The sequence below is a fragment of the Pinus tabuliformis genome, chromosome 1_1 (genome assembly GCF_031772625.1).
Source record: "Pinus tabuliformis cultivar Carrire ecotype Pingquan chromosome 1_1, CPIR1, whole genome shotgun sequence".
Lineage (NCBI taxonomy): Eukaryota > Viridiplantae > Streptophyta > Pinopsida > Pinales > Pinaceae > Pinus > Pinus tabuliformis.
Genome location: NC_142297.1, coordinates 330,179,689 through 330,202,776, shown reverse-complemented (window position 1 = coordinate 330,202,776; position 23,088 = coordinate 330,179,689). Strand labels below are relative to the sequence as shown.

The window sequence follows — 23,088 nt, the reverse complement described above, 5'->3', positions numbered from 1 at the left end:
AAGAACACACTGACACATCTTAAAGCATTATGCACCAATCACGCATGTTCCATCTATGCAGAGTACGATAATTATACCCATCGTTTCCCCGAAGTTCCTTAATACCAGGATGCGTTAGTTGCACTCACCCAATCTAATTCCCCATTACTCTCGATAGAGGATGGTTCCAAAAATATTTTTTACATCATAAGAGAAGAATATTCTTTCTCCTCTCCTTCGACAGGTCCATCAACCTCCAACCATGATCAGAGGTGATCTCAACAAACATATGCCACACCGTTACCTACTTGTGCTCTATGCGACACACCAAAACATTTAATCAACTAATTCCCCGAGCTATGGGAATTCAATCGATTATATCACGTTCCCAATATCACCCAACCAATTAAATCAAGGTACAAACATCACACTTTCCAAATTTGTGCGAGAAACCATCACGTTCGACGTTGTCCCCATATTTCTCAATTTTGTCCATTGTTAGGATTCATGTGGCGATTTATCGCATAGAATTATGATTTGGCCGGAGTAGAGACCGAACCATCAAATCATTTTCCACCCACCGGAAAAGAAGCATCAGGGTCCGTTCTGTGTGTGTTTGAGGAGAAATGAAAATCAACAACAAAGCAGTATCCATGTCATCTTATCCCCCTTACCACCACCAATACAAATCTTATTTTCCATAAGGTAGCGAGGCATCAAAAACCTGTACTATGAGGTAGGTATGTAGAATCTATACTAATACGACTCATAGAAATAAGGCATTCCCTATGTTACATACATTTCGACATCTTAGCATTCAAAAACAGAATCCTAAGGAAGAATCCATTCTTTCCCTTTGTACACCAACAAGAATGCAAGAGCTTCCTCCCAGACAGTCGCAGTCTCCCATAACTGAGATTCTGCCACCACCCAATGCTGACGACACACAACACCATGTACGATTTATTTCCTCATCTGTAGGAACCACGATTCGTGTTGTCTAGTCATCATTTTTTGGTGTCAAGACCGCAAAATCCACCTCAACAGTGGTACCAACTTTGAAGGTACAAAACCACCCAATCTGCACTTTATCAACCTCTTTGGGTACTACGACCTCAACCAATGAATCATATTCTTGCTTATCCACCAACACAACCAAGATCACATCTCAGATTCAAGACCTGGAACGCCCCAAGTCAAATTTGGATAATATTTTTCATTCAAATGAAGATATTCTCGAAGCCATGACATAACTTGAACATCCTTGGGATGCCATGCACCATCTGTCGGTTTTTCTACCCGAAAAAAAAAAATTGTTCCCAACAGTGTACAAACCCACAACATTTGCACCATTGAATCAAAAGACTTTCTCCCACCAGGAAAAGTAGATTGGTTCAAAAATCCCATCCCAACACCTGATGCATTCGAGGAAAGGAACATGTCCAACATTTCACCTACCATAAAGGTGAATATTTCAAACAAACCTGAAAAATCTGAAGAGATCTCCCTAGGGCAGCATGCTCCCATAAACAACAAGGATCTGTCTAACACCAAGGCGAATAGTCCACATCGGATGTAGCAGTCGTGAAAACCAAAGTTCAAGGGAAAAAATGTACACTGTCCAACGGAGTGGTCCACACGGGGGTGACGGTCATTAAAACCAAGAAAACACAAGGATTGTCTGTCTAGTGTCTGATGGAGTAGCCCACATGGATGAGACAACAGTGATAAATAATACAACACATCGTCAACAATGTAAGTAATAAAATAACCAAAGTAGTTCAATTATCTTAGTACAGGTTAAGCAAAAATGCATTACAAACATTTAAAGAATAGTCTTACAAATGGATATAAAACATTTGTGAAAACATGATCGCGTGAGATAGGATTCTAAATTAAGAAAAAGTTCCAAGACACATATGTACACCATACATCACTAGCCCCAGTAGTGGGACATTGGAGCCATTCCTCGCTCTTCAAAGAACAAACTACGACTCTCAAGGCTATGTGGGAGGAGCCAAGGTGAAATTTCCTTTGCTCACACAATGAGGGGGTATATATAGCCAAGGGGGATAACTGTCTCTTGTGACCCTTCGACTTCCCTCATGACTGTTTGACTTCCTATGTCTTTTCAACTAACATGAATCTTCAACTTAATATGTGCATCTCTTGGACTTTCACATTACATTACATTTTATTACAGCGAGTATGGCCCATAATAGTGATGTGGCCGAGACAACTCATGACACAACTCGACATGACGTTGTTGACATGTACTCGCTGACTGTGGTGTTTGTGTTGAGCTACCGTGTTGTTGAGTGATGGGTGCACTCTTAGTGTAACATGTCTTCACATCCGCATATCAAAGTGTGTGGGGTCTTTGATGGTCTTTGTCTTGCTTGATGGTGCTCGTGTATGTGTCCCTTTCGCTTATTGTTCGATGTACTTCGTCCGTTTGTTCAATTGCGAGCAAGTCTTTTAGCTTGCGCTCCTTCTTCATCCCATTTGTCGTCCTGCCATGTTTAATCAATGTACTTGTTCCTGCAATCGCTCATGATGAGCCGACATCAATCTAGAAATCTCCTAGTCTAACATGATGCATTGTTTTCCATTTCAGTGCAGGTGTCAAGGAGAGGGACAAGGCACTGGAACTGCACAGAGCACAACTCAGGCCAAGGTGTGAGGCTTCAAAGCATTGTCGGGAAAAACTACACAGGTGTCACTGGGAGGAAGATTTGTGCAATCCAAGATAGCAATGATAGTTGCGAGGTAGAACCTAGTTGGGAAGCAGAATTATGTTATTCCTGGGAGGAAGACAAGGTAGGGTGTCAGAGGAACTGCTAGGAAATTCTGTGCAGTTTTCAAGATGAGGACTGGGCAGATCATCTGGGAGTCTAGGTTGGAATCTGTGCAGCTTCTCTGAGGCAGACAAAGCGGGTAGAAGGAGGCACTAGCAGAAATTTCTGCCCAGTTTATCAAAGCAAGTTTGGATCGGGTTATAGGGAGCTATTGGTCATAACTGCGCATTTCTGAGGGATAGTGTTTGACAAGTAGTTTATGGGATGAGTGCAGAGTGGGGCAGCAGGGAGGTTTCTAGTCAGAACTACACAATTTTCAAAGGGAGAGCAAGACAAGCCAACATGGGGCATGCCAGTCATATCTACGCAATTCTCAGAGGGAGAGCAGGGAAAGTCAACAAGAGGGCATGCCAGCCAAATCTGTGCAATTCCTTGGAACAATGCAGTTACAGGCAGCAGGGGCTCGACTCACATGATTGCGCAATTTCTACAGACAGTGTAGTGCAGTCAGCTGGGCAATTTCTACATATTTTTGGTGAGCAATGCAGCCTTAGGTCATAGTGCAGTTCAGGTTTTCCAGTAGACCAGAGGGAGGCTTGATGAGTGATGTTGCGGGAAGCGTGGAGTGGATCGCACTTGGGGACAACTTTTTCATAGTTCTGGGAGATAATCGGTTGGCTCACTTCTAGGATTACGCAGTGCATGCTACCCCAGAAGATAGCCTCAAGCTCTGTGCAGTTCTAGGGAGCAAAGCAGGGTCACTAAGAGCTGAGACTGCGCAGTGTAGCTCAGTCGGGGTCCCGCCAAAGGAGGGTTGTCCAGTCTACAGATTTTTAGGAAAAATGGCTAAGTGTGAGAGCAAGTGAACTTGTGCATACATGACATTGTGGTCACACACTTAGCATGAATCGATGACAAGACACCTCAAACCAACAAGACAACATGCGCTCAATGAGATTGACATCAAGGTTACGAGAGACAAGTGCAATGCATGAGATAGATCTTTGAACGACCGTGACGACACTTGCACGACAGTGCATGCAACTTGGTGTGTGAGTATGACTGATGTTGACAAAGTGAAAACAACTCATGCACACAAAGACAAACCTTCAAAATCGCCAGAACAAACTCGCAAGCATGACATAACAATCAACTTTTTTCTAAAGGGTGTTTTTTGAATTACCTTTCCAAGATAAGTTTAAAGCCCCAGGAAGGGTTCAATATTGATAATTGATTGAGAGTATTAAACATATATTCCAATAATTTTTAGCCCATATGCTTGAAATGAAATTTAATACAAGAACCAAGATAAGGAATAATGCTACATTGCTCCAAATGTCAAAGTTGAAGTCCCTTTCAATTATCCACACTAGTTAAATCACACCATAATGAACAACAAAAGAATGTCAAATTACCATATTCTTTCATAGATGGCATCTTAAGGAAACTATTTCGAATTTGACAACTTTGTTGTATGCAAATCACCTAAAAAATAAAAATGTTATCATTTAGAAACTAGCCAAATTTGATTTTTATGGGAACTTTATATTTAATTAGGACAATATAATAATTAATATAGAGAAACCTCATAAAATTAGGAATTCCTTATGGAAAAAATAATTGGAATTAAAAAATGTATGTTTCAAAATATTGTTCTACTAAAATATTTGAAAATGTCGATTTTGTAATTCATCGAATGCATTCTTACAATTTGTTTCACTATGCACTATGGACATACCAAAAATGATATATACAGGTAAAGTTACTAAAAGTTAAGGAGATTTTTGAAACACATATTTTATCTAGTGCTAAAAATCATTGTAGGGGCACTAAAATGATGGCATTTTTTCCAATATAGCTTTCTTTAAGCATGTGAGATAATTCAATCTCCTTTTTTAAGCATGTTTTACTTGGAATTAATGCTTCCATGCGTCATTGTGCATTGTAATTGTCAGTTTCTATGTATTATTGGAATTAGATTTTGCAAGTTGTATTAGCTACTTTTAGAACTCTAGATCCACTATTCTAGGATCTATAAGAGTCATTTATTCCTATATATATAAACCATTGTGATCAATAAAATACAATGTGTGATTTGTGTGTAATCATGTTCACTCTCTCAATTTTTAAGAGTTTTTGATCTAACACTTAAACAAATTCGAATAAAAGTAAATTATTAGTATTTTTGTAAAACATTTATAGTCGCTTTAACATTGATGTATCATTTGTAATATTTCTATGCTTATGTAATGCCTTTCTTATCAAGATTTTGATATAATTGAAACACAAAGTAACATTGATAAAAGGAAGTTGGTTAGAAAATTTAAATTATTGAAAAAAAAATTGTCGAAAATAGTGTTTCATGAGTTATTAAGACATAACTTTCAAGAAAAGTATTGTTCAAATTTTATAGCAAAAGAAGAGTGGAATTTATATGATTTAAGTTGTTAAATGGAAACTTTAGGTGGTTGAAAATATGATATTTTATTTCAATTGATTAGCCATTGAAATATATCCTCCAAGAAAAGTATTGTTTCAATTTTAAGAAAAAGAAAAATGTGGAATTTGTATGGAAGGTCTCTTTGTTTAAATTATTCAATGTAAAATGTGTATGAAAAGTCTTTATGTTTAAACCATAGAAATCCAGGGTTTTATTTATAGTGATGTCATTTAGACATCACCTTGTAGACTGAGTATTATTTCAATTATGTAAAAAAATAAAAACATATTATGTAAAGAAGACTTATTTATTTCAATCATTCAAGGTGGAATTTGTATAGAATACTTATTTTGTGAAATCATTCAAAATCTAAGTCTTTATTTCAATGAATATCATTAAATTAATCTTAAAGGAGTATTATTCCAATTATACAGAAAAATCAAAAGGTGGAATGTGTATGGAAGGTCTCTTTGTTTGAATATTATTCATATTTTAAAAGGTGGAATGTGGATAGAAGGTCTCTTTGTTTAAATCATTCAACACCTTGTAGAGTGAGTATTATTTAAAATATGTGGAAAAAATAAATGATGGAATATGTAAGGAATATCTCTTTTTTTTAATTGTTCAAGTGGAATTTGTATTAAAAATTTCTTTGTTGAAAGTATTTAAAATCTAAGACTTTATTTCAATCAATATCATTGAGTTAATCTTCAATAATGAGTATTATTCCAATTATATAGAAAAAGGAAAAGGTAGAATGTATATGAAAGGTTTCTTATTTCTAAGTATTATTCCAATTATATGAAAAAAAAAGTAAAAGATGACATGTGCATGGAATCTCTCTTTAATTGCATAATTCAAGATGGAATTTGCATGGAAAGTATTTTTATTTACATCATTCAAAATATAGGGTTTTATTTCAATTGCTATTATCAATACATAAAATTTTACAACAAGTATTCTTCAAATTATGTAGAAAAAGTAAAAGGTGGAATGTGCGTGGAAAGTCTTTTCCTTTGAATCTTTAAAGGTGGAATTTGCATGGAAGGTCTTTTTGTTTAAATCATCAAAATCTAGGACTTTATTCCAATTGTGGAATCACAAAGATATAAATTTTGGGTATATATATATATATATATATATATATATATATATATATATATATATATATATAATTACAAGAAGAAAATAGCCCTATTCATATGTTGTACCCTAAACATAGCATATCATTTCGTTGTAGTCTAACTGTTCTATGTTTTAAAGGTTTTTTTAGTTAAATTTGCCTAAAATTCTATAGGAACTTGTTGGAATAATAGTTATAACCTATGAACCTTCCATAATTTGAGTGCCCAAGGGTGTTTCAGGGTGCTACACCATTTATGTATTCAAAAATAAATATTAAACAACAAAAAAGACAATCTAACCAAAAATATTTTTCATCGATAGGCATATATATTTCAACCTTCGGTGGACATCGATCGCATGAATTTCATTTTTATTTATTTATCAAGGGCCAGGATTTATTGTTGCCTGAATATTCTTCATCTAATAGCTAGATCGATGACTACGATGAGAGGGATGTAGAAATTCCCACTGTAGATCACCTAGTAATGCAATGTACTAAAGAAAAACATTTGATCTACTTCTACAAACAATTTAGCTTAATCGAACATGAGCAACATCAAGCATGAACAGATATAACTGAGAATGAGAAGTAATCAACCATAACACAGAAGATATATCACTGGGGAAAGCACCAGCCTAAAACCCCAACTATGTATTATCATACAAGTGGAAATCTTGCTCAAGTTACAAAAAGAATCAGCTCTCAAGCTATCCCGCTCTCTCTGTAATCAAACAATACAACTCACAAACTCAATAGACATAGAATATATCTTCCTCAAGCCCTCCAAGCCTCCTATTTCCTTGCGCAGTTTTGATTGGGGTCCAATGATATCACATGTGTGAATTGGCCTCATCACACTCACTGTAACCTCAGGTCCAACTGCGCAATCCATAAGGAATAATATTCCTTCTGCATGCAAGGAATATTCACCAAGGAATATCCTAGCAACTGATAGTACACTGTCCCTCCATCTGATCTCAACTGGGTCTCTGACTGAACTGACATGCATGAGTTATCCATGAGTGAATACTCAGTTATCTGAAATACAATAGTTACATGCATGCAAGCATTAACTAACTGAACTCTCATTAATTTAACAAACTATTAAATTAATCTAACTGGACTTGACTAAGTTAAACTAAGTCAACTGATTACAACTCAATATTAAAACTCATCCTTATCTCTTTAACTGAAGGTTAAATTCCTCAATTAATGGAGAAATTGTTGCATGTCCTCACATAGACTTCAAGTTTGATTTTCCTTAACTAATTAACTCAAGATGAATTAATTAATTAATTTCCAAACTACTGTTAATATCAAATTTGAATTTTACTTCCTATGTTTAGTCCAAGTACTGACTAAAATAAGAAGGGATCTTGGAATGCTATTTTTAGAAAAGCTATTTTTAGCACTTTCACTTTTCACCCATTCTAGCTAAGACCTCCAATGGCTGAACTGCTATTTATAGCCCGACTATTTATAGTGGTGCTATTTTTTGCAATTTCTATTTTTAGCATTTCTTGTTGCACACTTTTCAACAAGGGAATGCAAAGAGTCATGACAACGTGGTGGTGAAGGACTGGAAAAATAATTTTTAATTAATGTCTTTTCATCTCGATTGTCCACGTGTGTAACAACCCTAGTTGAATTCCTAAGTAAAAATAAAATAAAAATAAGACCACAGTCATGGGGCACGATTCCAAACTAAATATTGGGTAAAACATAGTGATGGGGATCACTGGTGATTAATTAATGGCTAAGGAAAGTGGAAAAAGAATTAACAAAGAAAAAACGGCATTAATTGGCATTTTATTTATGAAAATAATGGAAAATAGGAGAAAAGGAAGGTGAAAGGTCACAAAGTTGCATGTGAGGAAAATTGAAGGAAAAATGAAGAAAATAGGCTTCAATGATAGAAGGCTTATGAGTATCAGTTCACAACTTTTGGTCAGTATGGTAACCTTTTGTTAGTTTGAGCTTGGAGCTCTCTCTTTATTCTCTCTCTCTCATACTCTTTCACACATAGAAAAATCTTGGAGTATTGTTGGAGCATTCTAGGAGCACTCTAGTTTTCGTTGGATTTGGAAAAGAAGGCTAAGCAAAGCAGGAAAGCGCAAGGGAACGATAGGATTAGTAGCTACAACAAGATTATTTTGCAGGTGTTGTAGTGTTTTTGGACCATAAGTGTACCAAAGGAAACCCCCTTAGCAGTTGATTGTTCCCTACAAAGGATCACAGTCAAAATTGGTGTTGTTAGTGGAAAAACCTAAATGAACACAACATTGTAAATAGTGGAAACAATGCATACATAAACATAAACAAAACAATGCTCAAATGGAGCAAACAAATCAACAATATATGGAAAAATCTCCCTTTATTGATTGCTAGATGTAGAGATTGAATATAATAGATGAATCTTAAACACTTGAAGAGAATTATTTGAGCTACGGGGCTCAAAATCCATCAGCAAGGGGGTTTCTTTCCGTAATATCTTTTCAAGTTTCTCCTCTCTCTCAAAGAAGTGTGAAGACTCTCCAATGGTGGATTCCTCTTCTCTGACTAAGATGATGGGTTTCTTAGAAGCAATATGACCAACATGTTAGTGCTCTCCCCTTCTTTGTCTTCAATAATGCAACAATGGTGGTTTTCTCAAACAACAATTTGGTCAGCATAACAATGTCTCATGTTTTGGTTCTCCCATGCCTGTTTATATAGAAAAATTTTGGTTCCTTCTTCCCTCTCTTGGTACATGTATGATAAAGACACATGAGTAGGACAAGATGATTCCATTGAGGGCTACATATCTCCAAGGCGACTCGAATTCGGTTGTATTGGACTAAACTCATGTCAGAGAATCGGCCCCAAGTGTGTAAAGTGGTCTCAAATCGTTGAGTCATTCTTTTCTGCAACAACTCAGATTTTGGAGGTTATTCTTCGTGCGCGTGTTTATTGAAGAAATAAACGAGCGAGTTTAATTGTTTTTCCTTCATAAACTTTGGACCTTATGAGAACTTTGATTTTTTAAACTTCATAATGTATTCAGCTGGAAAATGTCCACTTGTGCATTCTGCTGGACATTTTTAGTGTCTTTTGGATTGTACTAACCTGTGTACAATTTTTTGGTGTTAATAGTTTCCCCTGATGTATAAGGTTAGGAGAAACTGTATAGCCAAAATACATCACATTTTCTTTTCTGGAGAGTCTAATCGACTTTTTGAGAGAGAGGATAGCTTGTTGTGGAGATGAGTAGAGAAAATCCATTTCGCTGAGTATCAATGGTAACCATGCTCTGGTGAAAAGCTACAATAAAAAATGTGTCTATACGAGGCAGGCATGTACCATGCTCGTTATGATGGCTAATCAGAGAGACACGTGTAATGTAATAACTTGGTCAATGAACCATCGAGTTATATGATGCATACCTGAATCCTTTTAACTTCCTTGCGAGAATCGACGACCGGGATAACACCCCATCGGAGATATACCGCTAACCTGTAAAAAACACAATTTAAACAACTTTCATATTTATTAACAAACAAGGTTTACATAGCATTACAGTTGCCTTTCAAAAGATTTGATAAATTGAAAAAAGATTCGATGTATTTTTACCCGTTTCGTAAAAATACATGTAACAATACATCGAATCTTTAAGAAAATGTTCTCCGATTGGAAAGAAAACGAAACGGGTAAAAATACATCGAATCTTTAACAATATATCTTTAAAAATACATCGAATCTTTAACGTTTAACCTCCCCTCCTTAATTATTTGAAGTGAACATGTGATATGTACCATGGTGGGGAGACGTGTAAGATGCGGTACGGCTACTAAACCAAAGAAATAATGACACCCACTTACTCTGATTTTCTTCCACACTTTAAAGGTGTCATGACATTTTCTTATGTCCGATGACAACATTTTCTTATGTCTGTGGATGCCACCTGTTTTGCATAATAAATAATGGGGTCCCTCCAACCAAGGAATCATATCTTGTGATTGAGGTAACGTATTTTCGTTTGCGCGAGGGCCCAACTATGAAATTACCCCTTCAAGGTATTACTTCCATACAATAAATCATAAAAGATATTTTAAGAGGGACTAATTAGGCATTTCGTTGCCTTTAATTTTATTTTACCTAGCCGACATGTTTTTAGATTCTTCACACTAAATGTCTTTATGAATGACATGATAATCAAAATGTCTTCAAAATTTGAAGTGGTGTTACAACGGAGAGCTTAATGAACATACTCCATCATGTGGATGATTTATGTATTAAGGTTGGCATTTATGTATTGGAAGTATGATAGCTTTTTATATTGTAGTATTTCAATGTAAATGTATAGTTCATCATATGGATGATTTATGCATTAAGGTTGGTATTTATGTATGGGAAGTACGATAACTCTTTATAATGTATTATTTCAATGTAAATGTATGTATGTTATGTATCAGTGTGTTATATAAAAATTATGATAGGATAGATATATGAAATGATAAGCGTGTAGTCTAATGAGGCGGAGGATTTGTCTGGAAAGTTATGGAAATTCCGGTCATATTTAGAGAAAATCTGGCAAGGATTTTTGTAAATCCAAATTATAGTTGTTAAACTTCAAAATTTTAGGTGTTTTAGACGTTTTTGATGGTGTTGAATCCATTTCCACAATCAAAAACACGATTCAAGCACTGCCTCTACAATATTTTTTGAATTTTTTTTGCTCGGATTCCGGCCACTTTTAGCCGTCCGGGCAATTCCTCCGCCTCGTTAGACGACTCCAAGTTAATGAAAATGATGTTTAGATTAATTATATTGTTAGGATTTGGTTGACATTTTGAACTATCTAATATGGTTTATTCTAAAAATAATAGTGAAAAAATCAACCATTGGAAATTAGTTGTTAAGAATTAATTATTAGAATAAAATTAATATTATTTAGGTATTAAAATAGATTAAGTTGAATAAATCAAAATAAATAAAATTAATATTCATTATAAATTAATAATTAGTGGTTATGAAGTAGCTGAAGTCGTTGTTAGGGGATAGCTACTAGAAATTAGTTGGTTGCACCATTGAAATAATAATTAATTAATTAGTTAATTTATTTATAATTGTTATTATTTGTAAATTAAATTAGATTGGATTAAATTAAATTGAATAAAATAAATATTTAATCATAGAGTACAAATAAATATAATTATATGTGGAAATCAGAGTGTCATGTTTTAAAGGTGTAAATCAGAGTGTCATGTTTTACTTGGAAATAATGCTTCCATGCGTCATTGTGCATTGTAATTGTAGGCATTATTGGAATTAGGTTTTACAAGTTGTATTAGCTATTTTTAGAAATCTAGATCCACTATTCTAGGATCTATAAGAGTCATTTATTCCTATATATATATATATATATAGCCATTACGATCAATAAAATATAATGTGTGATTTGTGTGTAATCATGTCCACTCTCTCAATTTTTAAGAGTTTTTGATCTAACACAAACAAATTCAAATAAAAGTAAATGATTAGTATTTTTGTAAAACATTTATAGTCACTTTGACATTGATGTATCATTTGTAATATTTCTATGCTTATGCAATGCCTTTCTTATCAAGATTTTGATATAATTGCAACACAAAGTAACATTGATAAAAGGAAGTTGTTTGGAAAATTTAAATTACTGAAAAAAAAATTTGTCGAAAATAGTGTTTCACGAGTTATTAATACATAACTTTCAAGAAAAGTATCGTTCAAATTTTATAGAAAAAAAGGTGGAATTTATATGATTTAAGTTGTTAAATGGAAAATTTAGATGGTTGAAAATATGATATTTTATTTCAATTGACTAGCCATTGAAATATATCCTTCAAGAAAAGTATTGTTTCAATTTTAAGAAAAAGAAAAATGTGGAATAGATCCTCAGGCAGTTGCATATGGAGAAGTGCAAACCCATGCAGACTCCTCTAGCTGGGAACTGGAGGAAGGAGGATGCTACTTCAGGTGAGGTAGTAGCTACTACTGTTTATCGGCAGCTGGTGTGTTCACTTATGTATCTGGTGAACACATAACCCGACTTATGCTTTGCAGTGAACCAACTGAGTCATGCTATGGTTCAACCTACCAAGTTGTTTTGGAAGGCAGCGAAGCATGTGCTGAAATACCTCAAAGGCACATCTCAGTATGGTTTTTGGTACAGACAGACAGAGAGAGTGAAGCTTCAAGGCTTCACAAATGCAGATTGGGCAGGGAGTCCATCAGACCGAAAGAGCACTTCTGGAGGAATCTTCAACCTTGGTTCAGTTGCAATTTCCTAGTACGGCAGGAAACAGAGATCAATTGCACTTAACTCAGCAAAGGTTGAATACATGGCTACTAGTCAGGCTGCATGTGAGGCCATTTGGATACGGAAGATTCTAGTGGGATTGTTTGGTCAGAGGATGGATCCTACAATGATCTACTACGATAATCAGAATTGTATCAAACTCTCTGAGAATCCAGTTTTTCATGACAGGTCCAAGCACATAGATATCCGGTATCACCATCTTCGAGACTATGTGGTCAAAAGGATCATGTTGTTGCTGTATGTTTCGATCGAGGAACAGGATGTAGATATTTTGACGAAGGCATTGTCAAAATGCAAGTTCGAGTTCCTTAGAGACAGGATTGGGGTTACTGATAATCCCTTTCTTGTTGAGAGGGAGTGTTGAAAATAGCAACAATAAATTCTAAAAATAGAAGTGCTAAAAATAGCACTGCTATAAATAGCATTTCAAGCTACCTTCCTATTTTAGTCAGTCCCTAAACTAAAATAGAGAAGTAAAATTCGAATTTGATCTTAGCAGCTGTTTGTAAAATAATTAATTAATTCATCATGAGTTAATTAGTTGTAGGAAATCAAACATGAAGTCTATGTGAAGACATGTAACAGTTTCTCCATTGATTGCGAAAGTTATCCCTTGATTAAAGGAGATGAGGATGAGTTGTACTTTGAGTTGTAATTAATAGCTCAGTTATCTGAGTTAAGTCCAGTTAGATTAGTTCAAATAGTTTGTTGAACTAATTGTGAGTTCAGTTAGTTAATGCATGCATGCATGTAATTGCTACACTTCAGATAACTGAATATTCTCTCATAAATAACTCATGCATGTTAGTTCAATCAGAGACCCAGTTGAGATTAGGTGATGGGACAGTGTACTATCAGTTGCAGGAATATTCCTTGGAGGATATCTCTTGCATGCAGAAGGAATTCATTCCTTAGAGATTGCGTAGTTACTTCTTCAGTTTAGTGAGTGTGTGATGAGGCCAATACACACAGGTGGCATCATTGGACCCCAAGAAAAACTGCGCAAGGAAATAGGAGGCTTGGAGGGTTGGAGGAAGACATATGTTGTGTCTATTCAGTCTGTGAGCTATATTGTTTGATTGCAGAGAGACCAGGATAGCTTGTGGGCTGATTCTTTGTGTAATCTGAACATATTTCCACTTGTATGATATTACAGAGATTAGAGTTTTAGGCTGAAGCTTTCCCCAGAGTATTTTTCTGTGTTCATGTGTGATTGCTTTCTCATTCTCAGTTATATGTTTTCTATTTGATCTTGTTCATATTTGATTAAGCTTCCGCAAAGTTTGTTGTAGAAGTAGATCTTGTATTTTGCTTTAGTATATTACATAATCTGTTGATCTATAATGGGAAATTCTACACAAATATTGGAGGATGATGGACAATCGAGTTTGTGTGAATTAGTGTGAGTTTGTGGAATAGACTCATGATGTAGTATGTGTCACATACATTTATTAGTAAGCAAATCTAACATGTTTTATAATGGTCTTTGTAAAGTATGTACCCGGTAACTCCAAGAGCTCGAGTGTGAAATGTAAGCCTGATAAGGCATGTGTGCCCCCATACAGTTCGTGGTAATCTAAAACCCATTTTGTATTTGCAGTGTTCGTTTGTGGTAAGCCAGAAACCACATGTAAGAGTGAAGTGGGACATAGATTCATGTTGGCATGGTTTAGGGTTAGCCAAGAAAACCCTCGGCCTAGTTGAGTCATGTCTTTGGTGAGCCTTGGTGGTTGGAGTGCCCTAGTGGCAGGTTTGTGGCCCAAAGTCGCTGGAGTGCCCTAGTGGTAAGGTTGTGGCTCAGATTAGTTGGAGTTCCTTCGTGGCTGAGTTGAGCCGTGGTGGCTGAGAGCCCTTGGTGGCATGGTTGAGGGTGATCTGATAAAACCTAGAGTATGGTTACGGGTAATCCAATAAAACCCATGGTGATATTGGAGGAGAATTTATAGGTATAGGTACATTTATGCAGTTATAATGGTTGACAGAATCATGTGTGCGAAGGACATCCTACAAGACTGGCGATTGCAGCGGTTAGCACCATGCATTCCGGTGGATGGTTGCTCCTTTATATGGACATCAACATATTTTTTTGTTATGTTTGACCACAACTAGACTTTGCAGATTGATATTGAGACAAGTACTCATTAAGGGGGTGTGTTGGAATATGTAATTCCTACTTGTCTTAATTGTGACTATTTCTATTTGGAGGAGTCTGTTCCTAACTATGTTCCTAGCTTTGTGTGTGGTTGAGATATTCTCTCAACCAACAGATTGTGTGTCCAAGATAGTTTTCCTATCTTGAGACAATACTCATGTATCTATGTAATATCATATTTGATTAATAGATAGTAAGATAGTTTGCACTATCGGTTTCTTATCAATATGGTGAAAGATGGGAACTTGTATAAAAGTCTTGAATTGTTTTATAGAAGTTATAAAATTTTGAACCATTGTATAATAACACCATTGAGTAAACCTTTTTTAACATAAATTCTATAAATTTTATTTATATAAAAAACAACAAATGTACAAGATGGATTTACACAAGTAGCTAATCTTTGTACTATCTTGCTAGGGAGTTGCAATAATTTGCTATTCATGATTTACCAGATTCAAAACCACTCAAGTCAAAATTCAACAAATATTAGGATTGACTTTATAACTTTAATTTATGCTTGGAACAAGATTAAAATTTGAGGGGCGATATTAACAATAATATGATAGAAATCATTATTATAATAATACCATTGAGTAACATAAAAATATTTAAACAAAAACTAGGAATTTTTATTTATATAAAAAGACAAATGCACAAGATGGGTTACATAAGTAGATAATCCTTGTGTCCTTTGCCAAGAACTACAGGGACTTGTTATTTAGGATTTACTAGATACAAAAGGATTGGGAACCTATGAACTAGGGATTTAGTTGGTTGAAAATGTGTCCAATTAAAAAGCAATCTTTTTTTTCCTGATTGGGTAGTCAAATTGGCTTGGGAGTGAACCAATTTGTTGTTATGTTGTTGCATGTGGAATCTCAGTCTTTTTGTTTCATTCGAAGTTCTATCTTGCATTGTATTTTTACGACCAAAGTTCTAATTTTGGTAAAATTAGTAAAAATAGCTTGTAATTTGAGATTTCTGGTCTTTGTTTCAAATTGTATGTGTTTGAGGATGATAAATGAGTAACCTAAAAAAAAAAAAAAAAACAAGAGTCTTGGACTTGTACAAGGTAGGATAATTCCCTACAAAAAAATATATTTCCTTTTCCAAAGTGTTGGAGAAATTCAAAGTTTATTTACAAAATTGTTATAGTCCTTTGTAGACACATGTTTCAAACTATAAAAAAATTACTTTGTACTGATTAAGGTTGTTTATAGCAGGAGGAAGTGATCAAGAATAAATATCAAGGAATTGTACCAAAACAACCTCTCATTTCAAAGGTAGCAAATCACAATCAATTTCTTCAACATAAGACTCATGATTTGTAAAGCTCAAAGAAGCAGTATTGCAGTAAAATTTAATTGTAGCATGTTCCTTGCCCTTTCTTGATATTTTTCTATATTTTAACAATTGTCAAAGAAACATTAATTAGTACTATATGCTATTGCCTTACAACATTTCATTTACAACCTCACGTGCAATGGCTAGTTTACACATTTCTAAAGTAACTAATACTTGTGTGAAATGAATAATTTTGTCCAATCTCTATAACTTCTAAAAGTATCCATATTGCCATATTACATTACAAATTAATAAAAATTTAAATCAACTAAGTCTTAAATCAACTTAATTTAAGAATATTATAAATACCCTTTTATAATATTTAAATTTAATAATAATAATATATATCTATTTAAATTTAATTTATTAATTAAAAAATATTTTTATTATTTTATATTTAAAGAAAAAAATTTGAATTACCCAAACTTTAAGATCTTTGAATTATATGAAACTATATTGATGCATATAAAAATAATGGAAATAATATAATTATTATTTATAAAGATAAATCATACATTAATAATGAATTAATAAAAATTTAAATCAACTAAGTCTTAAATCAACTTAATTTAAGAATATTATAAATATCTTTTTATAATATTTAAATTTAATATGAATAATAATATATATCCATTTAAATATAATTTATTAATAAAAAAATATTTGTATTATTTTATATTTTAAAAAAATGGAATTACTCAAACTTTAAGATCTTTGAATTATATGAAACTATATTGATGCATATAAAAATAATGGAAATAATATAATTATTATTTATAAAGATAAATCATACATTAATAATGATAAATTGTGCATGAGAATGGAGTAAATGAAATCCACTCAATATACTTTATCTTCTTCACCTTATAGGCGGCAAAAATATTTAAGCCCGCCAAAATTTGTCGAGCTAACAGGTAGCGATGACAGAATACATACATGTTGGCTATTCCTTTGAAGGTTAATGACGGCGCTGCAATTATGAATTGTTTTTCATATCAAAAACCACCAGTTGGCGCCCCAGCTCCACCTCATCCTCATTCCGCGGTAGCTCCACCACATCCCCCGTCCACCGCAAATTGGAGCACCTTTTCAAATCGAAATCCATATATGCTAGATTCTTCCTGTTCCCAACTGAATCCAGGAGCCCCTGCAAACCCGAGCACTCAGTCTGAAAAAAACTATCTCGTCTTGTGAGGTTCGTCCAGTTCCCAGCTGAATCTGGGAGCCCCTGCAAAGCGGAGCACCCTGTCAAGTCGATCTTTTTGAGGTTCGTCCAGTTCCCAGCTGAATCTGGGAGCCCCTGGAGGGCGTTGCAGCAGTTCAAGTCGATTTCTGTGAGGTTTGTCCAGTTCCCAGCTGAATCTGGGAGCCCCTGCAAAGCGGAGCACCCTCTCAAGTCAATCTTTTTGAGGTTCGTCCAGTTCCCCGCTGAATCTGGGAGCACCTGCAGGGCGGAGCAGAGGCTCAAGTCGATTTCTGTGAGGTTCGTCCAGTTCCCCCGCTGAATCTGGGAGCTCCTGCAGGGCGAAGCAGTGGCTCAAGTCGATTTTTGTGAGGTTCGTCCAGTTCCCAGCTGAATCTGGGAGCCCCTGCAGGGCGAAGCAGCACCTCAAGTTGATTTCTGTGAGGTTCGTCCAGTTCCCAGCTGAATCTGGGAGCCCCTGCAGCTCGGAGCACTCGCTCAAGTTGATTTTTGTGAGGTTCGTCCAGTTCCCAGCTGAATCTGGGAGCCCCTGCAGGGCGGAGCACTCGCTCAAGTTGATTTTTGTGAGGTTCGTCCAGTTCCCAGCTGAATCTGGGAGCTCCTGCAGGGCGGAGCACTCCCTCAAGTTGATTTTTTCGAGGAATGTCCAGTTCCCAGCTGAATCTGGGAGCCCCTGCAGGGCGGGGCATTTGCTCAAGTAGATTTTTGTGAGGTTCGTCCAGTTCCCAGCTGAATCTGGGAGCCGCTGCAGGGCGGAGCAGTACCTGAAGTCGATTTCTGTGAGGTTCGTCCAGTTCCCAGCTGAATCTGGGAGCCCCTGCAGCTCGAAGCAACGGAATAGAGAGATTTTTGTGAGGTTCGTCCAGTTCCCAGCTGAATCCGGGAGCGCCTGCAGGGCGTAGCAGTTCGAGAAGTCGATTTCTGTAAGGTTCGTCCAGTTCCCAGCTGAATCCGGGAGCGCCTGCAGGGCGTAGCAGTTCGAGAAGTCGATTTCTGTAAGGTTCGTCCAGTTCCCAGCTGAATCCGGGAGCCCCTGCAGGGCTTTGCAGTACGAGAAGTCGATTTCTGTAAGGTTCGTCCAGTTCCCAGCTGAATCCGGGAGCCCCTGCAGGGCGGAGCACTCGCTCAAGTCGATTTCTGTGAGGTTCGTCCAGTTCCCAGCTGAATCTGGGAGCCCCTGCAGGGCGGAGCACTCTCTCAAGTAGATTATTTTGAGGTTCGTCCAGTTCCCAGCTGAATCTGGGAGCCCCTGCAGGGCGGAGCAGTGGCTCAAGCCGATTTTTTTGAGGTTCGTCCAGTTCCCAGCTGAATCTGGGAGCTCCTGCAGGGCGGAGCAGCAGTCTAGATAGATTTCTCTGAGGTCCGTCCAGTTCCCAGCTGAATCTGGGAGCCCCTGCAGGGCGGAGCAGCGGCTTAGATAGATTTTTCTGAGGTTCGTCCAGTTCCCAGCTGAATCTGGGAGCTCCTGCAGGGCGGAGCAGCAGTCTAGATAGATTTCTCTGAGGTCCGTCCAGTTCCCAGCTGAATCTGGGAGCCCCTGCAGGGCGGAGCAGCGGCTTAGATAGATTTTTCTGAGGTTCGTCCAGTTCCCAGCTGAATCTGGGAGCTCCTGCAGGGCGGAGCAGCAGTCTAGATAGATTTCTCTGAGGTCCGTCCAGTTCCCAGCTGAATCTGGGAGCCCCTGCAGGGTGGAGCAGCTGGATAGATTGATTTCTCTGAGGTCCGTCCAGTTCCCAGCTGAATCTGGGAATCCCTGTAGGGCGGAGCACCCGTCCAAGTAGATACGTTGGATGTTCTTCCAATTTCCCGCTGAATTTGGGAGAAACCTGATATTTTTACATGCCTCTAACTTCAAGAGTTTCAAGGAATGCATCCCACCGACTTCGTCTGGCAAAGTTTCAAGACCAACACCCCCCAACCATCCAAAATGCGTCGTCCATTGCAGGACAAATTTTTCAAGGTGCTTGAGCGTTCCAATGGACTTCGGAACATTCCAAAGGTTAGCATCAATATTCAATTCCCTCAACTGCCGAGGTGCCTGCAATGTTCACATGTTCGAACGTGGGTTTTATCCTCTCCATTTCAACACTCTGGTAATGTATGCGAAGACAAGACAAAACTGAAGAGCAAAGCAATTTTTACAATTTGAAGAAAAAACAAAACAAACAGTTTTGTGAATGTGAAGAAACAACATGACTACCTGAGATTGATTTTGCCAGAGTGTTTCCATTTCTCCCCCTTTTATATGCAAAACTCGCAAATTCTTTAGAGAAATCCAGGAAGGTAGGGAGGAATACGGACAGGAATCCCAGTGGAGCCACACTGGATGGGGTGGCTGTGGAACGTTTAATATTCTTTCCACGCTATTACCTTGAGCCCTAAGCAGCTGCAATTCACGTATATTAGTTGGTATTTCCAAAGATTCTGCAGGGTCAGCCAGTGTGGCTGTGGAACGTTTAATATTCTTTCCACGCTATTACCTTGAGCCCTAAGCAGCTGCAATTCACGTATATTAGTTGGTATTTCCAAAGATTCTGCAGGGTCAGTCCCGTCGACCATGCTGATTCCCCGCACCTGAATTGTCCATTCGGAGCTGTTAGAGTCAAGATTGACAATATGGCAAAGTTTTTAAAATAAAAAGCAGGAGAAACACAAGTTTGATAAAGTTGGACGAAAGCTGCAAAATACGTACAGGTGAATGGTCGGACACAATGTCATCTGACCGCCAAAGCCGATGCGGAATTTCTCTTTTTGCGATCTGTCTACCCAGGTCGCGAAGGTGGTCGTGCATTCTTAGACGGTTCTTACTGTCCACCTCCACCAGGGATCCGTCCCATATTCTTATGGCGGTATCCCTGTCTTCTCCTATAAAGAAACACGCAATATCTAAGAATATATGCTGCTCCTCTTCATCCAGGCTGTCATAACTAATTTTGAGACTGCCCAGGATATCACTGGGAAGTATTTTAGAGATTTTGTGTAGTTGCGCTTTCCAATATTCCAAATTCTTTCCATAAAGAAGTCCTCCAATGACTTTGAGAGACAGTGGCAATCCGTCGCAGGCATTCAAAAACTCTTCAACCAGTTCTTTAAATCCCATACCAGGATATGGCTGGTTGAAGGCATGCGAACAGAATAGCTCTCGCGAGTGTTCTGAATCTAGTCCTGTTTGCTTGTATATAAAACACTCGCGAATACCCGAGCTTATAAGAAGATCCTTGTCCCTAGATGTGACTAAGATTAAGCTAGATGAATGAATGGCATGTTTAATTGGTAAAAATAATGCATCTAATTGACTCATATGATCAACGTCATCAATAACCACGAGAACCCGGGGAGAATGTGAGAGACGTCTTTTGAGCGTCTCTATGCCTTCATGGGTGCTGCTTATGTGTACATCTCGTTGACCCAAGTCTTTAAGAAGCCTGCTCTGCAAGACGTTTAGAAGGCCCTTGGCTGCATTTTCTCTCACATCAGAGAGAAAACAAGATTGATCATACTTTGATCTGTATCGATTGAAGAGTTCCTTTGCGAGGGTCGATTTTCCGACCCCGCCAAGACCCACAATTCCAACAGCTGTAGATTGCTCGCTTTGGTGCTGTGATAACACTGTGCTCTCAAAATCCTCCACTTTGTCGTTGAGGCCAGTTGGATATTTAGCGACATCCAGCGGTGTTTTCCCAACCTTTCTGAAAACTTTTTCAACGACCTTCTGGACGAGCAGCCCCTCATCACTGAATATTGTTCACAATTTAATCATAAGTACAGAAATAAAGTAAGACATACCAAATAATAAGAAATAACTAAGAATAACAGAGAGACTTGAATTCCCTTACCCGTTACACGCGTTCAGCTCAAAACCGCTTATTTCTGCGACAACAGAAAGAGCGTTCATCCATTTTTCAATAGCATGGGAGTCGTGTCTTGGTTCAGAATCGAATGCTCTCTTCTTTGCGAGATTGCGCAGATTTTGAGCATACATATATTTTGTTAGTTTTATTTACTTAGTGCCCCATTATAATTTACACATTTTATTTTGAAGATGACTTGCTTTAAGTATTTAACATATTTTTCATTAAAATACGAAAAATTCTATTACAATGATTTCAACAACAAATACATTTCATTAAATTTGGAATTATACAATGGATCTAGAATTTAAAACTTTAACTAGATTAAGTTTGAAAATTGGTTACTTCACTACTTTCAATGTATCTATTCACCATTATTTGTCATAAAATTATCATGATAAAGTATATAAAAGAAATTTATATAAACTTACATCAACAAATATTTCACTTTCTTAATATTGGACTCCTTATAATATTTCTTCTAATATTATTTATGGCTTGTGGTAAAAAGTTGATTAATATTATTTGATGACAAGGATAATTTGTATGTTAGTATTGTTAACCAATTTAATTATAATTTGATATAGGAAATACTACATTGTCTGTGTTGGGTTACTATTCTAGTATATGTGTTAGGTTACTATTCTAGTATATGTGTTGAGTTACTATTCTAGTATATCGTTGGCGCAATTATGAAGAGTTTATAAAATTGATTTGATGATAGATTTATAACAGTATGTTTCTTATAGTAACAACTTTAATTTTAGGTGAGTTTTAGGTTGGACGCTCTGCAACTGCTCTGAGCTTGCGGCGGCAGTCTCGGCCCTCTGGGCGCCTCGGAGGGCTCTGTTGCCCTCATTCTGCTGACAGGCTTTCTTTTGTTCCGTGTTGAGCTGTGCGGCGCTTCGTTTGGATCTTGCGTCGATTTGGGGCGGCGCGACGCGCAGAGTCGGCCCCCTCTCTTGGCTGAGCGCGATGCTCTGAACCTTCGCGGAGCCCTGGTCTTCAGTGCAACGTTTTATTAAATTAAATTATTGTTTTCTATTAAATTAAATTTAAGTTGATAAATGATTACATAACAAATAATAAATTATGCAAGAAATTTTTCTGAGATAAAATTATATAATGAAATTAATAAATAATAAATGGTTGATATTATTATTAACCTAAATTTTAGTTATATTTTCATGGTATGGCAAATGTTTTGTCTAGATTGATTGAGTTATTATAGTAAGTCTAAGAGATGGCACCATTTTAGAGTGTTAGATCTGTACAACTATTAAAATGACATAATACCTTTTTTTTTAATTATTATTACAAAAATTTTAATAATTTTCATAGTTACTTATTTTGTTGATGTTGAGAATTAAGGAAATACACCCTAATGTCATATCCTCTTCATCAAAGCATGTCTTTCCCCATTGAAAGCATGGAAACAATATCATATGTACAAGAAGAGGTTAAATAACACCGAACACAAGAGTTTTCCTAAAATTGTTTGTAACTCTAACCAAAAACACCTTCAACTCAAATGGCATGGCATAAGGATGCCCAAGCTTGGCTAGACCATTCAAAGATAAAGGAGGAGATCATTTTGAAGAATAATGACATTATTATTAAAGATATTATGGCAACAAAATTTAATTATTATTAAATAGTGGGGTGATAAAGTGTTATAGGGTAAAAGGAAACTAAAATATTATATCAAGGGTTGATCAAACTAAATCTCAAAAACTAAACATATCCAAACTTTTTTCTGAGTAGTGTAAAGAATAAAATAAACATTGTTAAAATAATAATAATAAATTTTCATGATCTTCATAGTTAAACTAGGGATTCGTCAATTCCAAAAACACC

At 36.5% G+C, this 23,088-nt stretch overlaps 2 protein-coding genes across 3 annotated transcripts; both read right to left on the bottom strand.

Moving 5' to 3' along the window:
• Positions 1-16,994: 16,994 nt before the first annotated feature.
• Positions 16,995-20,208, bottom strand: LOC149212909 (uncharacterized). 2 transcript variants are annotated; one of them, XM_089391926.1, is made up of 3 exons: positions 20,073-20,208; positions 19,581-19,954; positions 16,995-19,418 (listed from the first exon to the last, which is right to left on the bottom strand). In XM_089391926.1, exons 2-3 carry the CDS (start codon positions 19,608-19,610, stop codon positions 17,574-17,576), a joined length of 1,875 nt encoding a protein of 624 aa, XP_089248052.1. In that variant the 5' UTR covers positions 19,611-19,954; positions 20,073-20,208; the 3' UTR covers positions 16,995-17,573. The 2 variants fall into 2 exon arrangements, with proteins under 2 accessions (XP_089248052.1, XP_089248053.1); XM_089391927.1 differs by lacking the exon at positions 20,073-20,208 and having other exon boundaries at positions 19,581-20,064.
• LOC149212908 (disease resistance protein Roq1-like) lies at positions 19,759-21,362 on the bottom strand. Its single transcript, XM_089388865.1, has 4 exons — positions 21,217-21,362; positions 20,073-21,114; positions 19,861-19,954; positions 19,759-19,766 (listed from the first exon to the last, which is right to left on the bottom strand). The coding sequence occupies exons 1-4, from the start codon at positions 21,360-21,362 to the stop codon at positions 19,759-19,761; spliced, it is 1,290 nt and encodes a 429-aa protein (XP_089244991.1).
• Positions 21,363-23,088: the final 1,726 nt, after the last annotated feature.

Coding starts and splice junctions, on each gene's coding strand:
- LOC149212909 (XM_089391926.1), bottom strand. CDS start 19,610: ATGGAAACACTCTGGCAAAATCAATCTCAG. Junction 19,419..19,580: donor TCTGGCAAAATCAATCTCAG/GTAGTCATGTTG, acceptor TGAACATTGCAG/GCACCTCGGCAGTTGAGGGA.
- LOC149212908 (XM_089388865.1), bottom strand. CDS start 21,362: ATGTATGCTCAAAATCTGCGCAATCTCGCAAAGAAGAGAGCATTCGAT. Junction 21,115..21,216: donor GAGCTGAACGCGTGTAACGG/GTAAGGGAATTC, acceptor AACAATATTCAG/TGATGAGGGGCTGCTCGTCC. Junction 19,955..20,072: donor TTGTGTCCGACCATTCACCT/GTACGTATTTTG, acceptor TGGACAATTCAG/GTGCGGGGAATCAGCATGGT.